Here is a 21618-nt window from a genome sequence, read left to right as displayed (position 1 = left end):
TTAGAAAAGAGGAAATGAATGCAAATCACTGACAGTTGATTTGCACATCTTCTGGTCCACTCCAGGTCCTTCAGAATAAAATAGATTCAGACTCTAATTATAGCTGCAAGAAAAATATATGGGAGATAATTTTAAAAACCACTTCAGTGTTCAAATATTTCATTTGAAAATGTATTGCCAACAGGGAGATGAACTAGAAGATAATCCTTCAACAAGATTGAGCAATAATTGCAATTTGCTTAGTTTAAATTATAATCTTTTTGCATTGCTTTAAATATAAATGATATTCACTTTTCCTTATGTGCAAGTGTGCATATATATTATTCTATTAATTCTAGGGAAGCAATTTAGTAAACCATAGTTTGAAAGCACTAGCACCCAGAAATACATAGAAGTTACAGACCTGGAAGATGTGTTCAATATCTTAGCAAGACGCTCATCTTCAAGTACAGCTTCATGAATAATAAGGGTTGATTAACATACCTTGTAAAATGCATGGCAGAGGCAAGGAGGGTCACCAACATCATTCGGTTCCTTCCTCTTGCCAACTTTCCCCACAGTGTTGAGTATTTTATGTTTATAGAACATAGTCCACAGGTCTTATCTCCAGAGATCCTGGGGAGATACTTGCTACTTTGAGATAGCCAATATTTTTTTTCTACTGTCTAGTTTTAATTTTTCATCTGTTGTAAGAAGAGTTGGAGGAGCATTGGAAGTCTGTTTCCCAGTTCAGGCAACTCAGTTTCTGCTTCTTTCTACTTAAAAGGATCTACCTGTCTGTGAAATTCCTGCTCCCCTGAAGTGCGCTGTCCCCTTCAGAATTCTTGCTCTGCAGAAGGGAGATTTACCAAATGCAGAATGTCGCCTGTTGGATTACTGGCACAACCAGCCAGTACTTAGAGAATTCATGCTCACACTCGCATTGCCTATCCAGTTGCTGGAGGGATACTTCTGTGAATAAAGCCTCTGCTAGTATGCACACAGTTTTGCTTATTCATCTTTATCACCTGCATGTTTAATACTTCTCACTCACACAGCTTATCGGGTGTTTGCTGTGCACTTTGTTTTTCATGAACCTGACTGTCAATCACAGTACGTTAAAAACAGGTGTGGTTGATGCTGATGACTTAGGAGAGACACCCTTGAATTTTGACCAGACCAATAGATAGGTTTCTTTGTTTTTTACTGCATAGTATGTATACTCATATCTGTGTCCAGACTTTTTCTGTTTAGAGCTCTCCAGTACAAATGACAACTGCTGCAGCCCAGATTCTGGAGGTTGCTGACACCTGTCTAATTTCTCTACCAAATAGCTGTCCCTATCCTCTTACTGTTTGAGCGTTCTTCTGTTACAATTCTCTTCTCTGCCTGTCATAACTTTGGCAGAAGAGGCCTTCGAGCCAGTGAGCAAGACAGGGAAGGGAAAGCACTGCGCAAGCTGAGGATTTGTCAACTCTCACCATTCTTCTCTCACATGGTTACACAGTTACCCCTCTCTTTTACCACCTACTAATAAAAAAAAACGATTTCCTTTTGGCTTACTGAAGAAAGTCTTGAAGACGGTTTTGAAGTAATAATACAGTGTATTTGCTCAAGAACAAGTTAGTTGTAGAGAGAATGCATAAAGTAAGTACAGCAATACTTGTTTGAGAAATGAGCATACAAGTTAAATAGGCTGGCAGCCTGAAATGAATGAAAGGGCCTGATACAGCAGCTTCTTTTTCCTGAAGCAGATTATTGTAAAATGTTTTATAAAAGTGTAAACAGGTAATTTCTTTTTCAAGCATTTGCTGTGAAATGTATACTTTGTTGCTTTTTTAATTATTAAGTGGAAATGAAGACTCTGTAGACTGCTTTCAAACCAAAAGAACTAGATGTTGATTATAGAGAGTGAAAGGTAAGATCAACCAAGCTTGAAAAAGTAGTTTAAGGTGCTTTAGAAACCCTTCAGTGAACTGCATGGTGACAGATGGTAAGATTACTTGATAGCATCAACAAAAATGCTGGTTTTTACAGGCTACTGTAGGTATAAATGCACTTCTTTAATCTGAGCTCTGAATCTTTGGAGTATCCCAGTCCATTTGGCATATAGGCCAACGTGCTGCTTTGAAGGCGTATAAAGGGAAGAAGAAAAATTGAACTGTTAGTTTGGTTATTGCTCATAAGTTTAAGATTTGCTCTGGAGAATTCAGCTGTATCCACCACCACAGACACTGTGTTCGTGTAAACATACGCATGGACCCCAGGGGACTTTCTCCTGATGCCTCTCCTTCCCACCCTGTTGAAGGGAATGCAGTCTTCACCATTTAAACTATCACTGCACTCTAAAGGCTGACCATAAAGCTGATAACCTGGCCAGTAGCAGTACAAATACCACCGTAAGCAAGTTTGTCAGTCCTAAGGTAAAATACTGTCTCAACGCCTGCAAGTAAAGAAGACCTGTTGGTGGCAGCTAGAGATAACTTTACAGAATGGAGATGTGGACTGAAAAGGCAGAATAAGCAGAGGATATCATCATTATTTCTGTGCTTAAGTCATCCTGATCCTCAATAAGGGCAGTCTTCCCTGTTGTGATACAAGTAAAAGGAGGTTTTTGCTAGGGTTTGTTGGCACGTGTGATTGTGACAACCCATGTTTTCACCTGTTCACTGAGGGTTCATCCCTTCTTGCAGCTGTGGGTTATTTGGACTAAATTGTTATGGTCTGTGACCACAACCATCACAAGCTGTGTGCCTCCTCGTTAGAGACATCTGACATTCTCAAACAAGTCCTTGCTGCCATCAAAGATGTGCCAATACTGAAAGTTGTTACAGTGTTAGTACCCTCAATTATTTGGCAGCCTAATTACAGGCTCAGAACTTGGTACTCTAGGAAGGATCTGTTGTGTTCACTGTCATTGTCTAACACCAAAAAAATGCCAAATTTAATGAGAATAAATCAGAACTGACAGCCAATATCTAATCCAAAATCAATATACTGCTTTACATTACATTTGCAACTAAGATAGCAGCTGGCAAATGAGAAATACATTCCTCCTTAACTTTGCTTCATATAACACGTTCTTTATTGAAAGAAGTGGATTTACGATTTCTCTGAATCTAATAGAAAAAAAAATCTTCAGAAATAGTGGAGAATGGATTGAACTCTTACATCCACCTCCCAAAGATGCAAGAAAGTCTTCATCCTTTTCTAGACTTGAGGAGACCAAATAAGGATGTACAACCCTGCAGACTGCGTGCATCACTCCACCTCTGCAAATTCAGAACCAGTTCATTACATTTGACTTGAGAATCTTTGACTTCCCACTGAGCTGTGTTCTCACTATAGAGTTACCAGTACCAGGTGCTGTTTATCAGTCATTTAGGCATCAGGAATTTTTAGAAGGTGCCTCGCTGTCCTTGTAACAATGATAAGAGCTTAAAGTTTACCATTGTTTAGATGGCTGGCTGAGAAGAAAACAATCTTAATGTAAAACAAGAAAGAGTAAACTACACATAGATAAAATTTACCTGTGTTCTTAAAGCTTGACAGCTCTGAGGCAATTGTGCTTTATATTTTGGTCCTGTATCCACAGGCCTAATTTTTTCATGTTGTTCCCATATGTGTATAGTGAAATGAGACTTCTCTAAATTCCATAGTACTGTCTCAAAGGGATTAGATAGTTGAATTATATAGTGTGTTTGCACACACTGTAAGTTTTGGGTTGTCATTAGAGCTCTCAAACAACATCTTCGGTCTGCTTCAAAAAATATTCCAGTATTAAAAATTTGTGAAACTGCTGCAGGTATCATTCTCTTCCTTTTTATTAAATGTTGTTTACTGAACTTGGTGCAAGTTCAATGTCAAAGTTGAGAGAACAATAGTGTTCTTGAGGGATACAACTATTACCATCTTCGACAGGCAGCTACAGTGGGATACGCATCAGCACAAACACAAAGAAAAGGTAATTGTCACTTACCTTGTAGTAACTATGGTTCTTTGAGATGTAATCAATACAGATCCCACAGTCCTTGCCTTTGAAGACTTCAAATTCCAGCTGTTTTGAATTATGAGGGAATGGCTAGAAGGTCATGTCAGATTTTCCCCTTCTGACCTCCCAGCGGAGCATGAAGAGGTACAGGGCATGTACATAGTACCAGCAGAAAGAGCTGTCAGTGATGTTCCGAGCTCGTGCTTGGAAGGGATGCACTTCTAGAGAAAGCTATTTCAAAATAGATGCCTTTTTGTTTGTTTGTTTGTTTTCCTTCTGTGAAGTATTAAAAGTGATAAGAATCCAGCAAAGTTAGGAGAGGTGATTTAGTTCTCCAAGAAATATACTGAGTTTGAATCATGAAATATTTAGCTATTTGCAGTCTTTCATTGCTGCCAGTGAAGTGAACTGATATAACAGATAGTAGAATCTGACCCTAGAGATTTTGATGAAATATATTAAAACAGGTAAAATCATTAGAAGATTAATACATAAATAAGAATTTCAGCTGAGGGAGGGACGAAATAATAATGGTTAATTCTAGCAACGTGCCAGAAATGGTGGTGGTCAGATTTATGTTTTAACAAGAGGTGGGAGGGGAAAAAAGAAATAAGGTTTTAGGGTCAGGGAACATTCTACATTATCAGGCTTTGACAGGCAATTTAAGGTCTGAGAAAGAAGAGTAATAGTGGAGTCAGAGACTTGGAACAAAGAGAATATGTCATCTCTAGTGGGGATTTCAGTCTTTGAAGCATTCAGTAATAGGTCTTCGGTTGCGTTCTGTTTTTTTTTGTTTTGTTAGTGCTGAGGGGGAGAGCTTAAGGCAAAGACCTGGCAGAGAGGGTCTTAATTCTGCAGTGTTTGCTGTCTCCCTAACTAAACTTACACTGCAGTCTGTTTGTCTTAAGTAAGGGTTGCCATGGTCAATACAGAGAGATTGAAAGATTAGAGATGAAACCAAATAGAATGAAGAATTGCTTATCATTAGGATAGAAGGAATGAATAACATCGACTATAGCAGTATCTATTTATGGGACGGAAGGAGCAGAAGAAACAAGATGCTGTGAATCATCTTCCTTGTATTCAGCACTAATAGTTAAAATACATCATTACAGAAAAATTTTCCACTGAATTTTTATTCCTCAGTAGCACCAAAATACTGTTTCATCTTTGGATATAACTGCTCTTGTAGAATAAGCAAGTGCATGTTATCCCAAAAGCAAATTGCAGTAATTATAATAAAAAATATTTTTGGTGGTATCCTAGAGTCATTTGAAGAGAAGGAAACCGGCCAACAGACAGCAACAAGTTGCATATGTTATGTGTATCATAGCATATCATTAAGGTGAATTGGTTTTCCATATTTTTGCTCTAAAAGTTTAGGCAGACAGTGGAGAATCACAGAATGGCTGAGGCTGGCAGGGCCCTCTGGAGCCCACCTGGTCCAACCCTCTGCTCAGGCAAGGCCACCTGGAGCTGCTTGCCCAGACCACATCCAGGTGGCTTTGGACAATCTCCAAGGGGATTATGGAGAATTAAGTACTTCCGAAACCTACCTTACGCATTGTCATTACTACAGCAGCTAAGTACCCAGTGTCTCCAGCCCTGCTAGTGGTCTTGGCCTTGTGCTGTAGACTAGCATATGGGATTAGCATGAAACTTGAGGTTTCACAGGGTGTTGGTGACAGCATGGAAAGGAGTGGTAAAGTCACAGGTTAGCCCTATAATGCCCACAGCAGCCCTCTTCCTCTCCTTTTCATGGCTAACCAGAACAGGTCCATCTGTTGCAGAAATCATTTATTTCAGGAGGTCACTTAGGAGCTCACTTAAATGGTTTGTCACTTTAGAAGGATCAAAAGTGAAAAAAAGAGGAAAGGACATAATTACTATTACTGCCTATCCTTTTGAACATTGATTTGGGACCAGTAAAAGACTCAAAATGAGACTGGTGAGCTTTTTGTCAGCTGTATTCACCAAAAGCACTGTATCATTAAAGGACAGTGGTAGTAATTGCTTAATGCCACTGCTGAGTTGAACTATCAGTCTCTGTATGCTTGTTCCTGTAATTTAATTTTTTAATGTATGACTTTCTGTTCTGCTGCAAAGCATGGAAAGCCATTATTTATGTGATTTGTCATTGTGGTTAAGAGCATCAAATAACCTGTATCCTTCACCACCAGCAATGCATCTGTTTGGCCTCAACTGGCAGTTGCAGCAAACTGAAAATGATACTTTTGAGAATGGAAAAGTGAATTCTGATACTGTGCCAACACACCCTGTAACAGTACCTGCTGGAGAAAATGGTAAGTGAAACACACCAATTTCTTTCATCCTTTCAAGGCATTTCCTTTCTTTGTGTTTGGTTTACATCACCAGACTTTAACACTTTTCCTTCAAAACTCTATACTTAAATGGAAGTACAGAGCCTTTGAAAATAATAGTAATTCTAAATAGGCATGCAAATACGAAATAGGAGTTGTATTTCAATTGGAAAGAATACCTAACCTAACATGTGAAGGTAGTTATGAATCTTCAGTGATAATCTTGATCTTATTAGGAAAGCCGACTGTCAACCAAAATTCCTTATGGGAATTTACATGCGGTATTGGGTGAGGGCAGAAAACCTCTTGTCATGCCCAGGGAAGTAAAACCTCTTACTCTAAAATCCTTGATGACCTAATGATTTTTGTGGGGTCCCTGGAGGAGGCGAGGTGGTGCTGAGGCTGGCTCAGACCGTCCTCCCTGAGGGCTCCCAGGCTGCAGAAATGGCCACAGCAAAGCCAGGGTGCCAAAGGTGACAGAACATGCTATTTCATAAGGGGAACTTGACACAAGATTCAGACTTTGGGAGTCCTGTTGAGCTCTGGATAGTTTTCAGACCAAAGCCTTATCTGTGACAGAGGGACTTAATCAACCCTTTTCTAAAGGATCAGCACCAGAAGAGGCTCTGCAGGGGGATTTGCATATTTTTCAAAGCTTCTCTGTTAGTTGTGCGTAGAAGGCAACTCATGACCAAGGAGCTTCCTATGGCATGATGACCTTGCTTCAGAATGCCTCTTGTTTTTTTCTGTAGATAATGAGGACTTTTTCTATTTCTCTCTGAAACAATAGGTCATGTGTACTATGTTCATTTGTTATCTAAAAATGTCTAGCGTATAATATTGAGTCTGAATCATCCAGCCAATATATAAAATAAAAAAAAAAAACTTTATTAATTTTGTTGTAGGAGCTTTTAAAATACAAACCACATAAAGGGATTATTTTTTATCGACCTTTTTTCATGTTGCCCTTTAAGAATCTCAAAACATTTAAGAGCCTGTGCACTTTTGGCTAACAGAGGCTTTAAAATCAATAGTTTTTGAATGGAAAACTTGATTTAAATGGTTGATGAATGTGGTATTTGCTTCATTACAGAAAAATCCATTTTCCCTTTCGCAAGGTAGAGCTGACCTCCTTACCACTGAGGAGGAGGAAGCCTCTGCCAGCACTTGACATCTTGAAAATTTTTCAAGTTATCACAGCTCCGAGTTATAGAAATGATACAGCTCAGTTCATTCTTTCTCACATCTTTTTAAGCATATGAAACTTCTCCAGTAGGACTTTTTCCTTTTTCATTTCCTTTACCCTACTGCCTTTTTCTTGCACTTAGATATTCATTATCTCTTTCTGTGTTCTTACTTGTTTTGATGAATAGCAAAAAGCTACTGTATGGTTAATGAATATTGATGCTGCAGTGACGGCTCATCATCCTGCTGTCTTCTGCTCTGAGAAGCCAAGATTATTTTTTTTTAAATATACTTTAAATATACATTTATTTTTGTAAATATTTTATAAATATAAATTAGTTTTTTTCCCCTTTATCATTTCTATATTTTTAACAAATTAAAAGCTGTTTACTTTGCCTCAAAGTTAAATGGAAATAACAAATACATCAAATCCTTTTTTTCTTTACTTATGTCCTTAAATACTACACAGGAAAATGGGGTTAATTTCATCCACTGCTAAAATGCTATCCTCTGCAGAATATAGTAAGTGGTCATTTATCAGCATACATCAATACTAAGCAACAGATGGACCAAAGAATACACGTTTTAAACCACAAAAGGAAAGTTAAGTAGAAGGCAAAGCATGGCGATGACTAGATAGGAAATTTAATGAGGGGGCCCCTGTGCTGTCACACTAGTTACTGAAAACCGTAAGGAAGAATCAATAAGGCCTTGATTTTGATACCTCAGCAGCCATACAGCTTTCAGTACTCCCCAACTCTTTAGCCCCCAGTAATATTCCGATACTCCAATTCAGATGGGAGAATTTTTCATTGTTATGGGGGCCATTAATTTTTCTTGAGTCTATCTCACCTAAATTTTGAACAGTCCTGAGCCAGTTTTGGTCAGAAAATCGTAGCCCTTATATGTGTGGCTTAGATCTTAGACAGCCATTTGCCATTCACAGGTACGGATACTTTGTGTGATGAATTAGTAAAGCTTAAACTTTAAAATGCATTCTTATGACCCTTGAAGAAAATTCAGCCGTGGTTTACCTAGAAATAGCTAGTCATAAACTGACAGTAAAAGCATGTTAAATCATCCTTAGATGCAAATCATTTGTTAAATGAAGCTTGAATCTCTGAACAAGCCTTTTCAAAAGATTTTGTTTGTTAGTTGTTTTTTAGTGTTGCTTTTTTTCTTTCTTTCTCTCCCAATGCTTTTCTCTGTATGAAGAGTAAGCTGCTGGCAACCTATCACCTGCTTATCTAGACAGGCATGATTCACGGCTGCATAAGGTAGCATAAGAATATGTATTTTCTACAGAGATGAAGAATTTTGTAGGGCACTTCAGTTTAGGTTTTCCAAAATACTTTGTAAGCCATGCTTGATCACATACACCACTTATTTGAAGTGCATCAGTGCTTCATCTGTTTTTATAACTAGGCAATAGAAAAGAAAGGTTAAAAAACACAGAGCTGAAAATTTGTTTAACCATAGTGTTCTAATAGTTACTCACATCTCATATATTGCTGTCTTTATTTTATGTTGTATAAATCAATGTGCAGTTCAGAAATACCTTTTATTAATTTATGCTTAATTGAACATGTTTTTTGTTGTTGTTGATATTTTTAAATGCAAGAGAGAAAAAAGAGAATGGGAAAAAAGGCATTTCTTCTGGGTGACTTAAATGCAGGTTTTGAGATTATACTGACTGAAATGTAACTGATACGTCTTGTGCTTTTCTGTTTTGTTTACAGTATATCATGTTAATTGAATGTATAGTAACTTCTTAATTAGATGCTATATTGATTTTTTTTCTATAAAAGGTATGTATTTAAGGAGTATTTTGATTTCATTTGTTGAAATAGTTGTTGCAGAAGGATATACAGTGATGTCTCAAGAAAAGATCTGAATACAAGGTTATTCAATGGAATGGGTGAATATGCTATTGATTGTCTGTAAATCCAGCTTTGCAACCTAATATTTTAATTAGTGCTGCCTATGAAGGATGGAAAATGATATTATATGTGACACTGTACAGCAATTAATGTTCAGCTTTTTTGTGTTTTGGTTATGCATTCATTTTCATTCTGTTATGGATACTCAATTCTTTACAGAATATCTTGTGTATGAATCCCTAGAATGTTTGCAGATAAGGAGAAGGAGTTTGGCTTCATGTAATTTTCATGATTTTTTGAACTATTTTTCTTGAACAATAACTGAATTTTGTTTATTGCTTTAAATAGTTGTTCAGCTCAGGATTTTGTCCACTGTAACCTCAGACAGTCAAAATAGAATTTACAAATAATAAATATAACAAATATTTTATCTGTTAATTAACTGCAATACATCGGATTGTTTATCGCATGAGTACTCAATATAATGATGTATAGTATGTAATTCAGCAAAATAATGTATATTGTACATTGAATAATAGGACTTCTAGCAACATAAGTACAAATTATGATATAAATATTATTTACCTATAAATTCTTTTGGTATTTTTATTTTTTTTTCATGAGGGGCTGGGAAAGAATAAATTTTTGTGGTAGAGAAGTAAAATGAAAGGGAAAATATTCAGGAGGCTATCTGTTTTAAAAATAGGTTTCATCTTTGGACTATTTTGTCATTACAAAATTCTGTGAATGAATGTGACATTTCATATTTGGATTTAAAGCTTTGGACTTAAAGCTTTGTGTAAGAACTGTTACCATTTTAGAATGCGAAAAGGAAATGATGAAACTACTAACATTTTCTTATTCCTCTTTCCCCAGGAGGGAAAAAGAATAGTTAGTGCCGTGTTCTTAGGAAGACAAAAAGCTAGTGATGACTTTGAGAGAGGTAGTTTGGCATTAAAGGGGCATGTGGCTACGGAGTAAAAGTACCCCATTTTTGGTGAAGAAAATGGGAGCCTATAAGATCATTCATTACCTGCTAAGGATAATTGCTGAAGTCCAGTAACAGCCATTTCTGACATGTTGGGCAAAATATTTGTTTGAAAAAGAGCACCTGTTCAAGCTATCTAGTTCATCTTTTCTTACTGGTATAAAGACGTAGCTGTTTTTCATTTCAAATATACAAATAGGGGAAGTTGTAGATCAATACTGCAAACAAATATTTATTGTTTAGTGGTTACCAGCCATCAGTTCTTGAATTTATACAACAAAACACGCTTCAATTTGAAGTTGTAAGAAACATGCTTTTAAATGAACTGAAATAGTAAATCAAGATCTATCTTCTAGCGTAACGTATAAATATCGCAAAAGGTTAACTCCAAAGTTAGAAAAGCATCAACGTCATCCTGAAAAGAGTAAAAAAATGTTTCTTCCAAGATCAGATATTTCACTGTCTCTTGAAAGCAGAACACTGATCAATATGATGATCCTGTAAGTGAGACATTTTCAGTGACTGCAGCAGTGTTGCAGCGTAGCCCTGATGATGATAGGAGCCCCCACTCAAGGCCTCTCAGTAGTGCTTCTGTACCTGCTTAATTCAAAAGCAGCCTCTCCTCATCTGGGATGCACAAAAAGTGGCGAGGATCAATCTGTGACCTTACCTGGCATTTCAGATTTTAATCATTTTTTTTTCAAAGTCTAAATGTTTGCAAAAAGGTTGTGTCAGTTTGTTCGCTCAAATGATGAATAATGTAGAATTTGAACATAGACGACAGGGCAGCAACAGAGCGTTGTCACTTCTTTACAACACTTGTACGCAAACAAGCCAGCATCTCTTGAACATGCTTATCACATTCAGACGGGTTTAGTTCAGTCCTTATAATAGACTGGCTGCTGAAGAAAGGAAGTGAATTGGTAAAAAACACAGTTGACTATAGGGTTGTAACTACACTTCCATTCTCCTTTATATTGCTTCACACAAGGCTCACCTTGATGAGCCAGCTGACTAAATGTGGCATCGCCTGCATAGTCTGGAGCTGGCAGGTGTTGATAGGCAAGTTCTTAGGCAAATCTTTTTGTCTTAGCCTAGGTTTGACAGCGCTGCTTCCATTGGGTCAAAGTAGGCTTTGACCCTGGCACCAGGTTCGGAGGGCACTTGGGTACAGCCACAAAACATGGATATAGAGCCTGGGCATCAGGTCTGAGCCTTTGGCCACAAACAGGGTTGATGCAAGCTTTACTAAGCCATCCCAAATCTTAAACCTGGATGGTGGCAGTTCATCCAAGCCACTTTCGTAGTGTGTAAGTCTTAGTAGTTCTTTTCCCTGCAAACCTTGCAGGTGGAAGATGCTCCCATAACTAAGCCTTAAATTGTTTGCTAGTGAACTTTGAGACAGGTTTGTAATCTTTGCTGGATTTTAAAGTATGCCTGTGCAGTGCAGCCAGGGACAACACGGAGATCTCAGTGCTGTCACAGACCTGTGCTATCCATAGCATGCAGCCTGGTGCCTTGCAGAGTTATCAGCTTGGGCTGCAACAGTTCTGCCCCATCCATTTACTTGACAGCGCTTCACTGGGAGGTCACAGACTATTGCAGATCAGATGATACTGTTCTGCACCCGAGCTATAGTGTAAATACAGTCTTTCTTGCTTGCAACTTACCCACTCGAAGAAAAAGAGTTTGTAGTGGATATGTGAATTTTATGACATATTCTTTTTTAATGCCACAACTGGTAATCCAGTTTTTCAGTGTTAGCATTCGAAATCACAAGTCTTTTGCATGTTAGCATCTTCTTTGCTTCTTCAGGGCATGTCCAAACCATCGTCACTGGGCTCCTAAGGCTAACTGATAGTTGCATTAATGCTTCTTAGAGCAAAATCATTAATACCCTTCAGGATTATGTTCTTATTCCTAGTAATTGCCCTTTAGGATAAATACATATTTGTAATGTGGAAGACAGTGGGAGTACCAGACTTTGACATGTTACTACACATTTTAGTCAGGAGACAGCATGGTCAAGAAGGTGGTAACAAGCTTGGGGCAGAGGCCGGGGAGCACAGAGGACCTAGGCGTTATGGGGAGTGAAGGCATCAGGATGTAGGCACAACAAAGGAAGAAACATTGCCTTCCTTTTGGAGAGAAAAAAGAAACCTAAAATAGAGAACCAGATCTGTAGGCATTGCTAGGATTGTATGTACATGCTAGAATATTTGATTTAGAGAAGACTGTGTGTATTAGTTCTCTTGACTGGTTAGGTTTATCTGTTAATCTTAAAATCTGTCTGCTGCATTTCCCTTTTTTCTTATACTTTTTTAGAATAAGTCTTTATGCTGGAAAACACTGTCTTTTGAAACACTTGACAAAAATGAATTGTTTAGTGTAGATCCCAAAGCAGTTTATGTATTGCCTGTGCTCAGGGAAGTTACAGTATTTTTACTTGATAGATACTTGTGTTGTCTTTGCTTTGTTAGGTCTCAGTCAGTGAATTCCCTGGGACCTTACATTGAGAAAGATTATCAAGTAGCATTTTATCTGAGGTGATTCTAAATATTTGACAGTTCATATGAAGGGTGATTGAGAACAAAAAAAAGAATACTGATTTTTTCTCCCTTATTATTCTAACCTGTCAGGAAAATTAGGGGGATTTGCACAAGAAAACAACACTATAGATTCTGGAGAACTTGATATAGGCCGAAGAGCAATACAAGAAGTCCCCCCTGGGATTTTCTGGAGATCACAACTCTTCATTGATCAGCCACAATTTCTAAAATTCAATATATCCCTTCAGAAAGATGCATTGATCGGAGTATATGGCCGAAAAGGCTTACCACCTTCACATACTCAGGTGAGAACTGCTTTCATTAAAAGTATGATACATTATCGAAAACTGATAGTCTGTATCTTTTGTATCTTCTTTTATTCCTCAGGATAACATGCTTTTCCATTTTGCTGATTTTTAGTTTTTATACTTTATTGATCTCATGTGATGTCCAAAACATACATAATACCGTAAGTGATGGGATCTAAAGTGTATTATGGGAGTGGACGAAAGGTTCTTATTTACAAGCTGCATGAATGCTGTGAGCAGTGATGATGCTTTAGATATGGGGTTGTTTCATGCAGAATTTATATGTACTTTTTTCTTCTCTAGGATATAGACATATCCTTAAAAAACTAAGCAAACTAGTGCAGTTTCTTATGGTCATACATGTGGTCATGTGTGCATGGCAAAGGCTGCATTTGCCAAATTTCCAAGCAAAAAGAAAAGAGTATTTTAAGGAAACTTCAGTTTGCTCTACAAACAAATGCTACAGTATTTATAGTTTGGTGGTTCACTAAATAAATACATAAAAGGAAAAGTATGTAATATGTGATTATGAAGATACAGTGAACTGGGGTTGTGAAAGTGTCAGTTTTCAGTAGACATCTGAACTGTCTTAAAACTGTTCGTAAGTGTCCCAGAAGGATTTACTCTGCTCACTCCTCAGAAGGTTTCTAGCGAGACTTTACTGCGTATGATTATGCTCTTGCCTAGTAACAAAGAACAAAGTTTATCCATAGTTAGAGAAGTGTTGAAGCATAAAAGAATGAATAGTCTTCTGGCAGGATTGGCAGGGGGAAGGGAGAAGCATTGTCTGAGATGGTATTTTGGAATTAATTGTAATCGGATCTTATTTTTAAGATTTAAGATCCTCCACGTTCAGATTTCTTTCAGCTGGATGGTAGTCCAAGTGCTGGCTCTGAACCATTGTTCCACTTGAAAAGGCAGTTGAGCTCATGCGCTTCTACCCCACTTATAGAATTACGCAATATCTTACCGACTTTTTTTTAAGTGTATAGATTTGCCGTGAACACAACTCTCAGTATACTAGCCTAATGGGATAGTTGGAATGAAGTTTGGCTAATTATGCCTGATACACAGTTGCAACTTCAAATTCGAAAACTGCAAATTTCAATTTCTCTCTTTGATCCTTATTTTTTCATTTTGTTTTATATGTTGTTATATTACTGAAAGTTATTTCTTTTGTTTTTATAGGCATAAATTTTAAAAGACCTAGAGCATAGAAATATTCCTAATTATATCACCTTTTAAGCAGGTACTGTCTCATATGAAATTTTGTCACAAATTATGTAGAAAGAGCCAGCAAAGGATTTTCTTGCAACCAAAACCTCAGAATGTTACATTAGCTTGACTTTTTAGTTTAGTTTCCATTAAACTACAAACAATTTATTGAATGCAGAAAATGCACTTATGTTTATTTAAAAATTTGATCCTCATAAAAAATTATTAAATGGATTTTCTTCAAACCTTCACATTTGAACACCCACCCTTAGGCTGACAACAAGCATGAGAAATTCTAGCTCAAAGAAAATTGATTCAGAGAGTTATCAGCCATTGGACATAGGGGTCTGGAATACAAATGCCATCTCAGTGATAACAATAATAACAGGAGCTAGGGAAATACATGTGTGGCAAGAATGAATAAAATTGAAGAAGCTGATCTGGACTTTGCATTTATATGAGAAGTTATGTAAGTAGATGTGTAAGATGATCCTTCATTGATTCCTTATCCTGGCAAAAGATTGAGATAGGGGTGCCCTATATCCAAAAACTCTGAAAAATAAGATAACTAAATCTGTTTCCCATCATCGATGTTACACAGACTCCTTTCCCTTTGGATTCCTGCTATGCAAGTGCTTATCCACGTTTAAGTATGATAAAACAGAAAGAAACATGCACAAATCCTGCTACTACATCTTCTGTAGATTCTGTGATTTTTTGGATATATTGTTCCCAGGATATAGGTCAAGCTCTCTTGTCCTATTTTTGTCTGGTATAAAATTAGAGTATTTTTCACAAACCATTTGACTGACACTTGATACCTTGACAAATTAGGCATGCTTACTTAGCAGCCCTAGTGAACTTGTAGGACTGCTGAAGATTCCCTGGGGTACAGGGTTTATCAGAATGCTTTTATGGCCTGACTCCAGTCATGTCTGGTTTAGGTGGCAGAGATTAACTATCTTTATGTAATCTCCTGAAAACACCGGTATATAATGAGCAGCTGGGGCGGGGTGCAGATAACCATGTTCCTGCACGTGGGGAAAAAAAGTTGAGTGAAATGTTTCTCAACAGTTTAAGCCTTTTTGCAACAAAGCAAAGTCCTCATCAGGGTCTTCATGATGAAGACGCAGCTTCTGTGAGTAAAATACATATTTTGCCAAATTAACTTATATATATAAAATAAAGGATTTAGGCTAAAGGACATCTAATGAAATGGAACACTGAGAGGGTTGCAAGCATGAATCTGTTCATTGTTTTCTTATTTCCCCTAACCCTTATAGCTTGTGCTGACAGAGTTCTTCGCTGTGAGCCAGCCACAACCAGCAGTGGCAGACTACCAGCTAATTGTGCGGCATCCTTTCTCTGGGTGAGGCAGCTTACTCATATAGCTCCAAGGGTCATAGGAGCGTGTTAGAAAAACACACGGATGTCCATGCTGGGTCTGATCAAAGGCCCATCTAACTCAATATTCTGTCTCTGACACTGGCCATTAGCAGATCTGTAGAGATTAATAAAGCAGCATGACAGATTTGTAGTTATTCTTCCTAGAATACACTCCTGGCCTCCAGCATTTTAAGGCTGAAGGACTTCCTGAGTCAAAGGTGCTGTCTTTATATTTCATAACCTATGAAAGATGTTTTTTTTCCTAGTTACCTCTGAACCCCTGGAAGCTTTTAGCATCTGTGACATTTGCATCAAGAAATTTCACAGTTTAACTATACATCTTGCATGATATATTTAGTGTGTTTTGAGACCGCTTCATTGTAGCTTTACTTTGACACCCAGTTGGTAGTCTTTTGGAAGAGACAGTGGAGATTTTCCCACTAATTTCTTCTCAATCTCACCCATTATTTGTAGATCTCTAGTGTCCTGAAGGACTAGTGTTTCTTCCAGCCTATTCAGTCATTCTTTGCATGAAAACCGTTTCAGTCCTTTGATCATCTTTTTCCTTTTCTGAACTCCTCCAGTTTTATTGTAGCCTTTTGAGATGGGGAGGCCAGAATGGCACAGAACATAGCAGTTGTTGAGCTGCCATGGTTTTGTAGAGTGCCTTAATGCTGTCTGCTGGGTTTTTTGTTTGTTTTGATGGGGTTTTGTGGTTTTTGCTTGTTGGTGTTGTTGTTTTTTTTAATTGTAGAACTGAAATTTCCTAAGAACTGTCTACCGTAGCACCCTGATCTCATACCAGAATGATACAACTTGGCTCAGAGCCCTTCTCTAGATGTGTAAAGTTAGGGTTGTTTCATGAGGACTTCGTAGAGCAGGATCTCACCCATACATATATCACATTATGTTTGCGTCTCCTGAATGCTATCTACTCTTATCTCCTAGTCACAGAGTGACAAGTGCTAATAGCAAAATTTATGCAAATGAGCAACTGCTGCCTGTTTCTCAAACGTCAGTGTTTGAATTTTCAGATCTTATGTCAAATAATAAAGAACTGATTACTACCTGCACTCTGCCAGCATTCATAAAGTTTCTGTACCAGCTGTCCCCGTCCAATATCTTTGCTCATACGCCTTTGATACCCTGCGTGCATTACCACCACCATCTACATTAGCTCCCTCCTTAAAGCTTAGGTCCTTCTATGAGAATCCGCCTCCTCTCCATATGCAAAACCTGCATGTGACATTTGCCACTTTCTCCACTTCTGTTTCCCAGACCCTTCACCTGCTTATCTACGTCTTTGCTGTATCCAGTTAAACCAAACAGTAAAACGAAACTGGAGTCTTTCATTCCATAGCTGCATGACCTTCTGATGCTAATTTTCCTACCACTGTAATGGCCATAATGAAAGAATGCCAGAAATGAGCTTGGGAGAGATCTCAGTAAGTTCACAGCCCTGTCTTGGAACAGGATGGGCTGTATCAAAAACATTCGCATTAGTTTGTTAGTATTTCTTCACAACGTAATAACACAATGCAGTAAATTTAATTCTCCTTCTCTCCCACGGTACAAAATAATAGGAATACAGCATGTAGGAAACATTTTCGATACATTGTAATCAGGAGAAATTTTTGGTTTGTTTCTCTATTCTCCTTAGGTACCTATTATCAGTCTGAAACACAGCCTCTGTATGTGTCACAGACCAGTCTGAGATGCATAGTTCTCTCTTTCTGGGGAGTCATAAATAAATCAACCAGAAATAATTGACAGTGGCTGTCCATTCAGAACCCAATCAATGCAAGCCTGAAAGTCTTTGTGACACTTTCTAAAAATGTCAGTTTCATTGCAGCCAGAGAATCAATATGTTTATTTAAAGAGACTTTAAGAATAAGAAAAGGACTTCGGTTTAAAACAAAAATGAATGGAGTACTAGGGCAATTCAGCACATTTAGACTCAATATAAAGGTAATTAATTTAGCATCATAGGAGGGAAATAAAATTAGTATGTTTTTTACTTATGAAGATGATTGTCTTTCCCAGTCTGTTTCTGTTATTCTGTCCTACATTAAAAAAAAAAAAAAAAAAAAAGCCTTTAAAAGGGTTAAGATCAATTATTGTTTGCTGGGGGACAGACTGAACAATAAATTCCCCTCTGTACGGCTTTTAAAATGTAGTCTAAAATGGTGCTCTGATAACGACATCTGCCCTTACTATGTTCTTTATACAAAATCACTAATTGTACCATGCTTGCCAGCCAATTATATATTGTATATCAATTATACTCTTTGTGGTCAATCAGGTAGTGTAATCATTTGCTCCTGTATCAGAAATATGTTTTTTAGCTGAAATTGTCCTACATAAAAATGACCCTCTTCAGAGTACAAATTACAAGGTCACTCCTAATGTCCATAAATGACTTGTTGAAGCACAGAACTGCCTGGGCTTTCTCTTTTTAAAAATATTAGTGAACAGCATGAGCAGGAAGAAGTGTTCTTGAGTCTAGTGGGAGGGAAAAAAATACAAAATTGTTTTTCTCTCTCAAGCATAATAATATAAATATTTAATTCTCTGACAAATGGGAATGTTGACTGGTTTTGAATAATTGTTCTCTCCCGAAGCAGTTGCATTCATTTTCATGTGGTGCTGCACGTACAAAGTGACAGCACATCAAGGTACTGGCTCCTGCACATACTAATCGCATTTATGTTCTGTTCTGCTTGTTCAGACGTAGCTGGGAAGGTGTCTCAGTTGTCGATAGAGGCATAGTAACTATGCATTTCTTTCACATCCTGAATGGTTGAAAGGTAAATCTGATTACCATGGAGGAACATTCTTACAATACCAGTGAATTTTGACCTGCAAGCCTGCAGTTTTGGGAAGAGAACGTAGGGACTTAAGCCCTGTTCTGGGACAAAGGCTATCGTGTTTTCTTTTGTCCTGGGAGCAGTTTCTGAAGGCCACAAGTCAGGGCGTAAAACCACCAATGTTTCTGGTCCTGGTAACCGATGTTATCCTAGCTCGGGTGAATCAGTGGCTGCACATCCTGGCCTTTACTTCAATAGGCCCTGGATATAATTCCATTTGAGAGAGTTCTCAAACACGTGTGAAGATTGAAGGTTTATGTGTAACATTTCCCCTTGTACAATAAACGTGTATTGAAGTGAGACTGTGAGCAGACTTCAGCAGGGCCAGCAGAGATTCTCCACCATAAGCAGTAATGCTCTTGGACTTTCCTGCGTGTTTAATTTTGCTATATACACATTGATCTTTCCATGCTAAACATGCAAGTCTTGAGAGCAGCCTCCCGGATAGTATAAAACAGTGCAGAGCAGATTCAGCTCCTTAGCTGTTATTAACGCTAGTTAAGGTGAACATGCATGAAATCTCGGGTTGTGAGTTTACTTGTTGTATCAGCTGAGATGCTACATTTCTAAAGCTCCACTGATGGTTGTCAGCAAAACAATATACACTCTCCATTGACCTAAGGGACCTCCATTTTTTGTCAGTTTGTCATTTTCAGTAGTTGTCGTTCTTTATGCTTTCCTTTCCCTCTTTTGGGCTTCTGCCTGAGGGGATGGAAGTAAAGCTCTTTCTCTTCTTCTTTTTGAACTCCAAACTGTCTGAAATGGGGATTGAGCAGACAATTTAATCCCCAACGTGAAAATAAATAAAAAGCCAAGTAGATGGTTGGTGGTGGGTATTATTGTTAATCCATGCGCATGTAATGCGCTTGGAAAGTTAGCGCTCACCTGTAGGTCAGGTGTCAGTGGTGACTGCAGATTTATTTCAGCTGATGTTTTCCTCCACCCAGTGTGTGAAATGGGTTAACTGTCCTGCACTCATGTCACCAAAAAAGCCGTTGCTATAAGGATGAGCACAGCTGTATGTCAAGCTCCCCTCTGTTCCTCCCTGCAGTATGACTTTGTGGAGCTCCTGGACGGCAGCCGGCTGATTGCACGGGAGCAACGCAACCTGCTCGAGTCGGAGCGAGCGGGTCGGCAGACGAGGTCTGTCAGTCTCCACGAAGCGGGTTTTATCCAGTATTTGGATTCCGGCATCTGGCATCTGGCCTTTTATAACGATGGGAAAAATGCGGAGCAGGTGTCCTTCAATACCATCATTATAGGTAAGCATCATCTTCAAAGCTCTGACCAAAAGCTGGGCTCTGGTCGTGAATTTTTTTAGGAATCCAAAGATAAGTTTTTGAAGTCTGGTGATCTTTTTTTCCATTCATAGTGCTTCTTTTGCTGCTCAGAAAAAGATGCAGAATATACAATTTAATTAGTTGGTCTAAGGCACAAGTTACGTACCTTCTTATAAAGCAGTGCTTGAAAGGAGTACGCCATCGTCAAGTCTTTGTTAAGCAGCACAGAGCTGTATTTTGAGTGTAGAGCTCATCTTGTTGTGCCATTATAATTGGAGCCTTCCTGTTGGAATGTAAAGTCCTGAGATATTACAGGCATCAACTATAGAAAATAACAGCAATGCATGCTCCTCAAACAAAGCAAACATTAACCCTTCCCCGAGAACCTGGGTGTGCTGTCAGTCAGCAGCGGTTCGCGTGAAAGGTGCTTCGCGCGGTGGGGTCGGTGAGTGATCCTGCTTTTTTTCCTGCAGAGTCTGTGGTGGAATGCCCCCGGAATTGCCATGGTAACGGCGAGTGTGTTTCTGGATCCTGCCATTGTTTTCCGGGCTTTCTGGGCCCCGACTGTTCGAGAGGTACCTCAGCCCAATCCTCTCCCCAAGTCAGTCTAAGCAAGCATGAAAACAAATACATTAGGAAAGAAATTGGCATGCAACAGGCTCCATAGATATTCTTGTTTATGAAGCGTTGATGAAAAAACTCGATTCAAATCTTTCTGTCGTGCTTTATTCCACAGCAGCCTGCCCGGTACTGTGCAGCGGCAACGGGCAGTACTCCAAAGGACGCTGCCTCTGCTACAGCGGCTGGAAGGGCACCGAGTGCGACGTGCCTGCAACGCAGTGCATTGATCCCCAGTGCGGGGGCCGTGGCATTTGCATCATGGGCTCTTGCGCCTGCAACTCCGGATATAAAGGAGAAAACTGTGAAGAAGGTAAACAAGTAAATATTTACCCCAGCACCTGCTGTTGTTGGTCAGGTTTCCAGCTGGCTCATCCAGCTCTATTGATTTTGCCGGATCTAGATCATATGCACTAATACCAGGAGAAGAAAGAAGCCTGTTTATTGTTAAATCTTAAACATACTGAAATATGTCTGTCTGAAATATGTTTGGTATTTCTTCAAAAATCAGTTTAGAATACTAAAAATCAAGTTTCGGAAGAACTAGTATCACTATAGAATTATTATACCTCACTTATCCTCAAGTAATCAAATGTGAAAGTTCTCACTAATGATATCTTTTTGCCAGTTTTTACTTTTTTGGGGGTATGAAGAAAGCACACAAAAAATAAATGTTGGAATACAAGAAGACTTACTGAATTTTCACAGTATAGAATAAATCATTAATGTATTGCTTTTGTTAGTGATCTTTTCCACCAACCACATTGTGGAAAGTGCTGATTCAAATGCATCACTGTGAAGAACGACACATCATTTTTGTATTCCAAAGATGTGTGTAATAATATTCTTTCTGGTATGCTGCAAAATGCAGTTCATTTTCTATTCTATTTTTTTAGGGAGTAAAAAGTGCCATTTTCTTCCTCAATGAAATTGATTTTATTGATCTCCACGTACAAAGTAATGCAATTAAGTCTCTGGAATTAAATTTTCAGACCATTGACCCTACAAGTGTAACATTTTATTGAGTCAAATTGCTAAATTAAATCTCGTC

General features: G+C 38.3%; 1 protein-coding gene across 6 annotated transcripts in view; it reads left to right on the top strand.

Moving 5' to 3' along the window:
- The window catches only part of LOC310899261 (teneurin-3), a 242570-nt gene that overhangs the window by 137253 nt on the left and 83699 nt on the right, over positions 1-21618 (top strand). For all 6 annotated transcript variants that reach the window (XM_083835481.1, XM_083835480.1, XM_083835479.1 and 3 more), the window contains 5 exons: positions 6151-6273; positions 12984-13198; positions 19721-19931; positions 20423-20524; positions 20686-20880. In XM_083835481.1, coding sequence (XP_083691607.1) covers positions 6151-6273; positions 12984-13198; positions 19721-19931; positions 20423-20524; positions 20686-20880 — 846 coding nt within the window. The remainder of the gene's footprint in view (positions 1-6150; positions 6274-12983; positions 13199-19720; positions 19932-20422; positions 20525-20685; positions 20881-21618) is intronic.

Source organism: Anser anser (genome assembly GCF_964211835.1).
Source record: "Anser anser genome assembly, chromosome: 4".
In the NCBI taxonomy this organism is placed as follows: domain Eukaryota; kingdom Metazoa; phylum Chordata; class Aves; order Anseriformes; family Anatidae; genus Anser; species Anser anser.
Note: the sequence above shows the minus strand (reverse complement) of the source record. Positions and strands in the feature narration are given on the sequence as shown.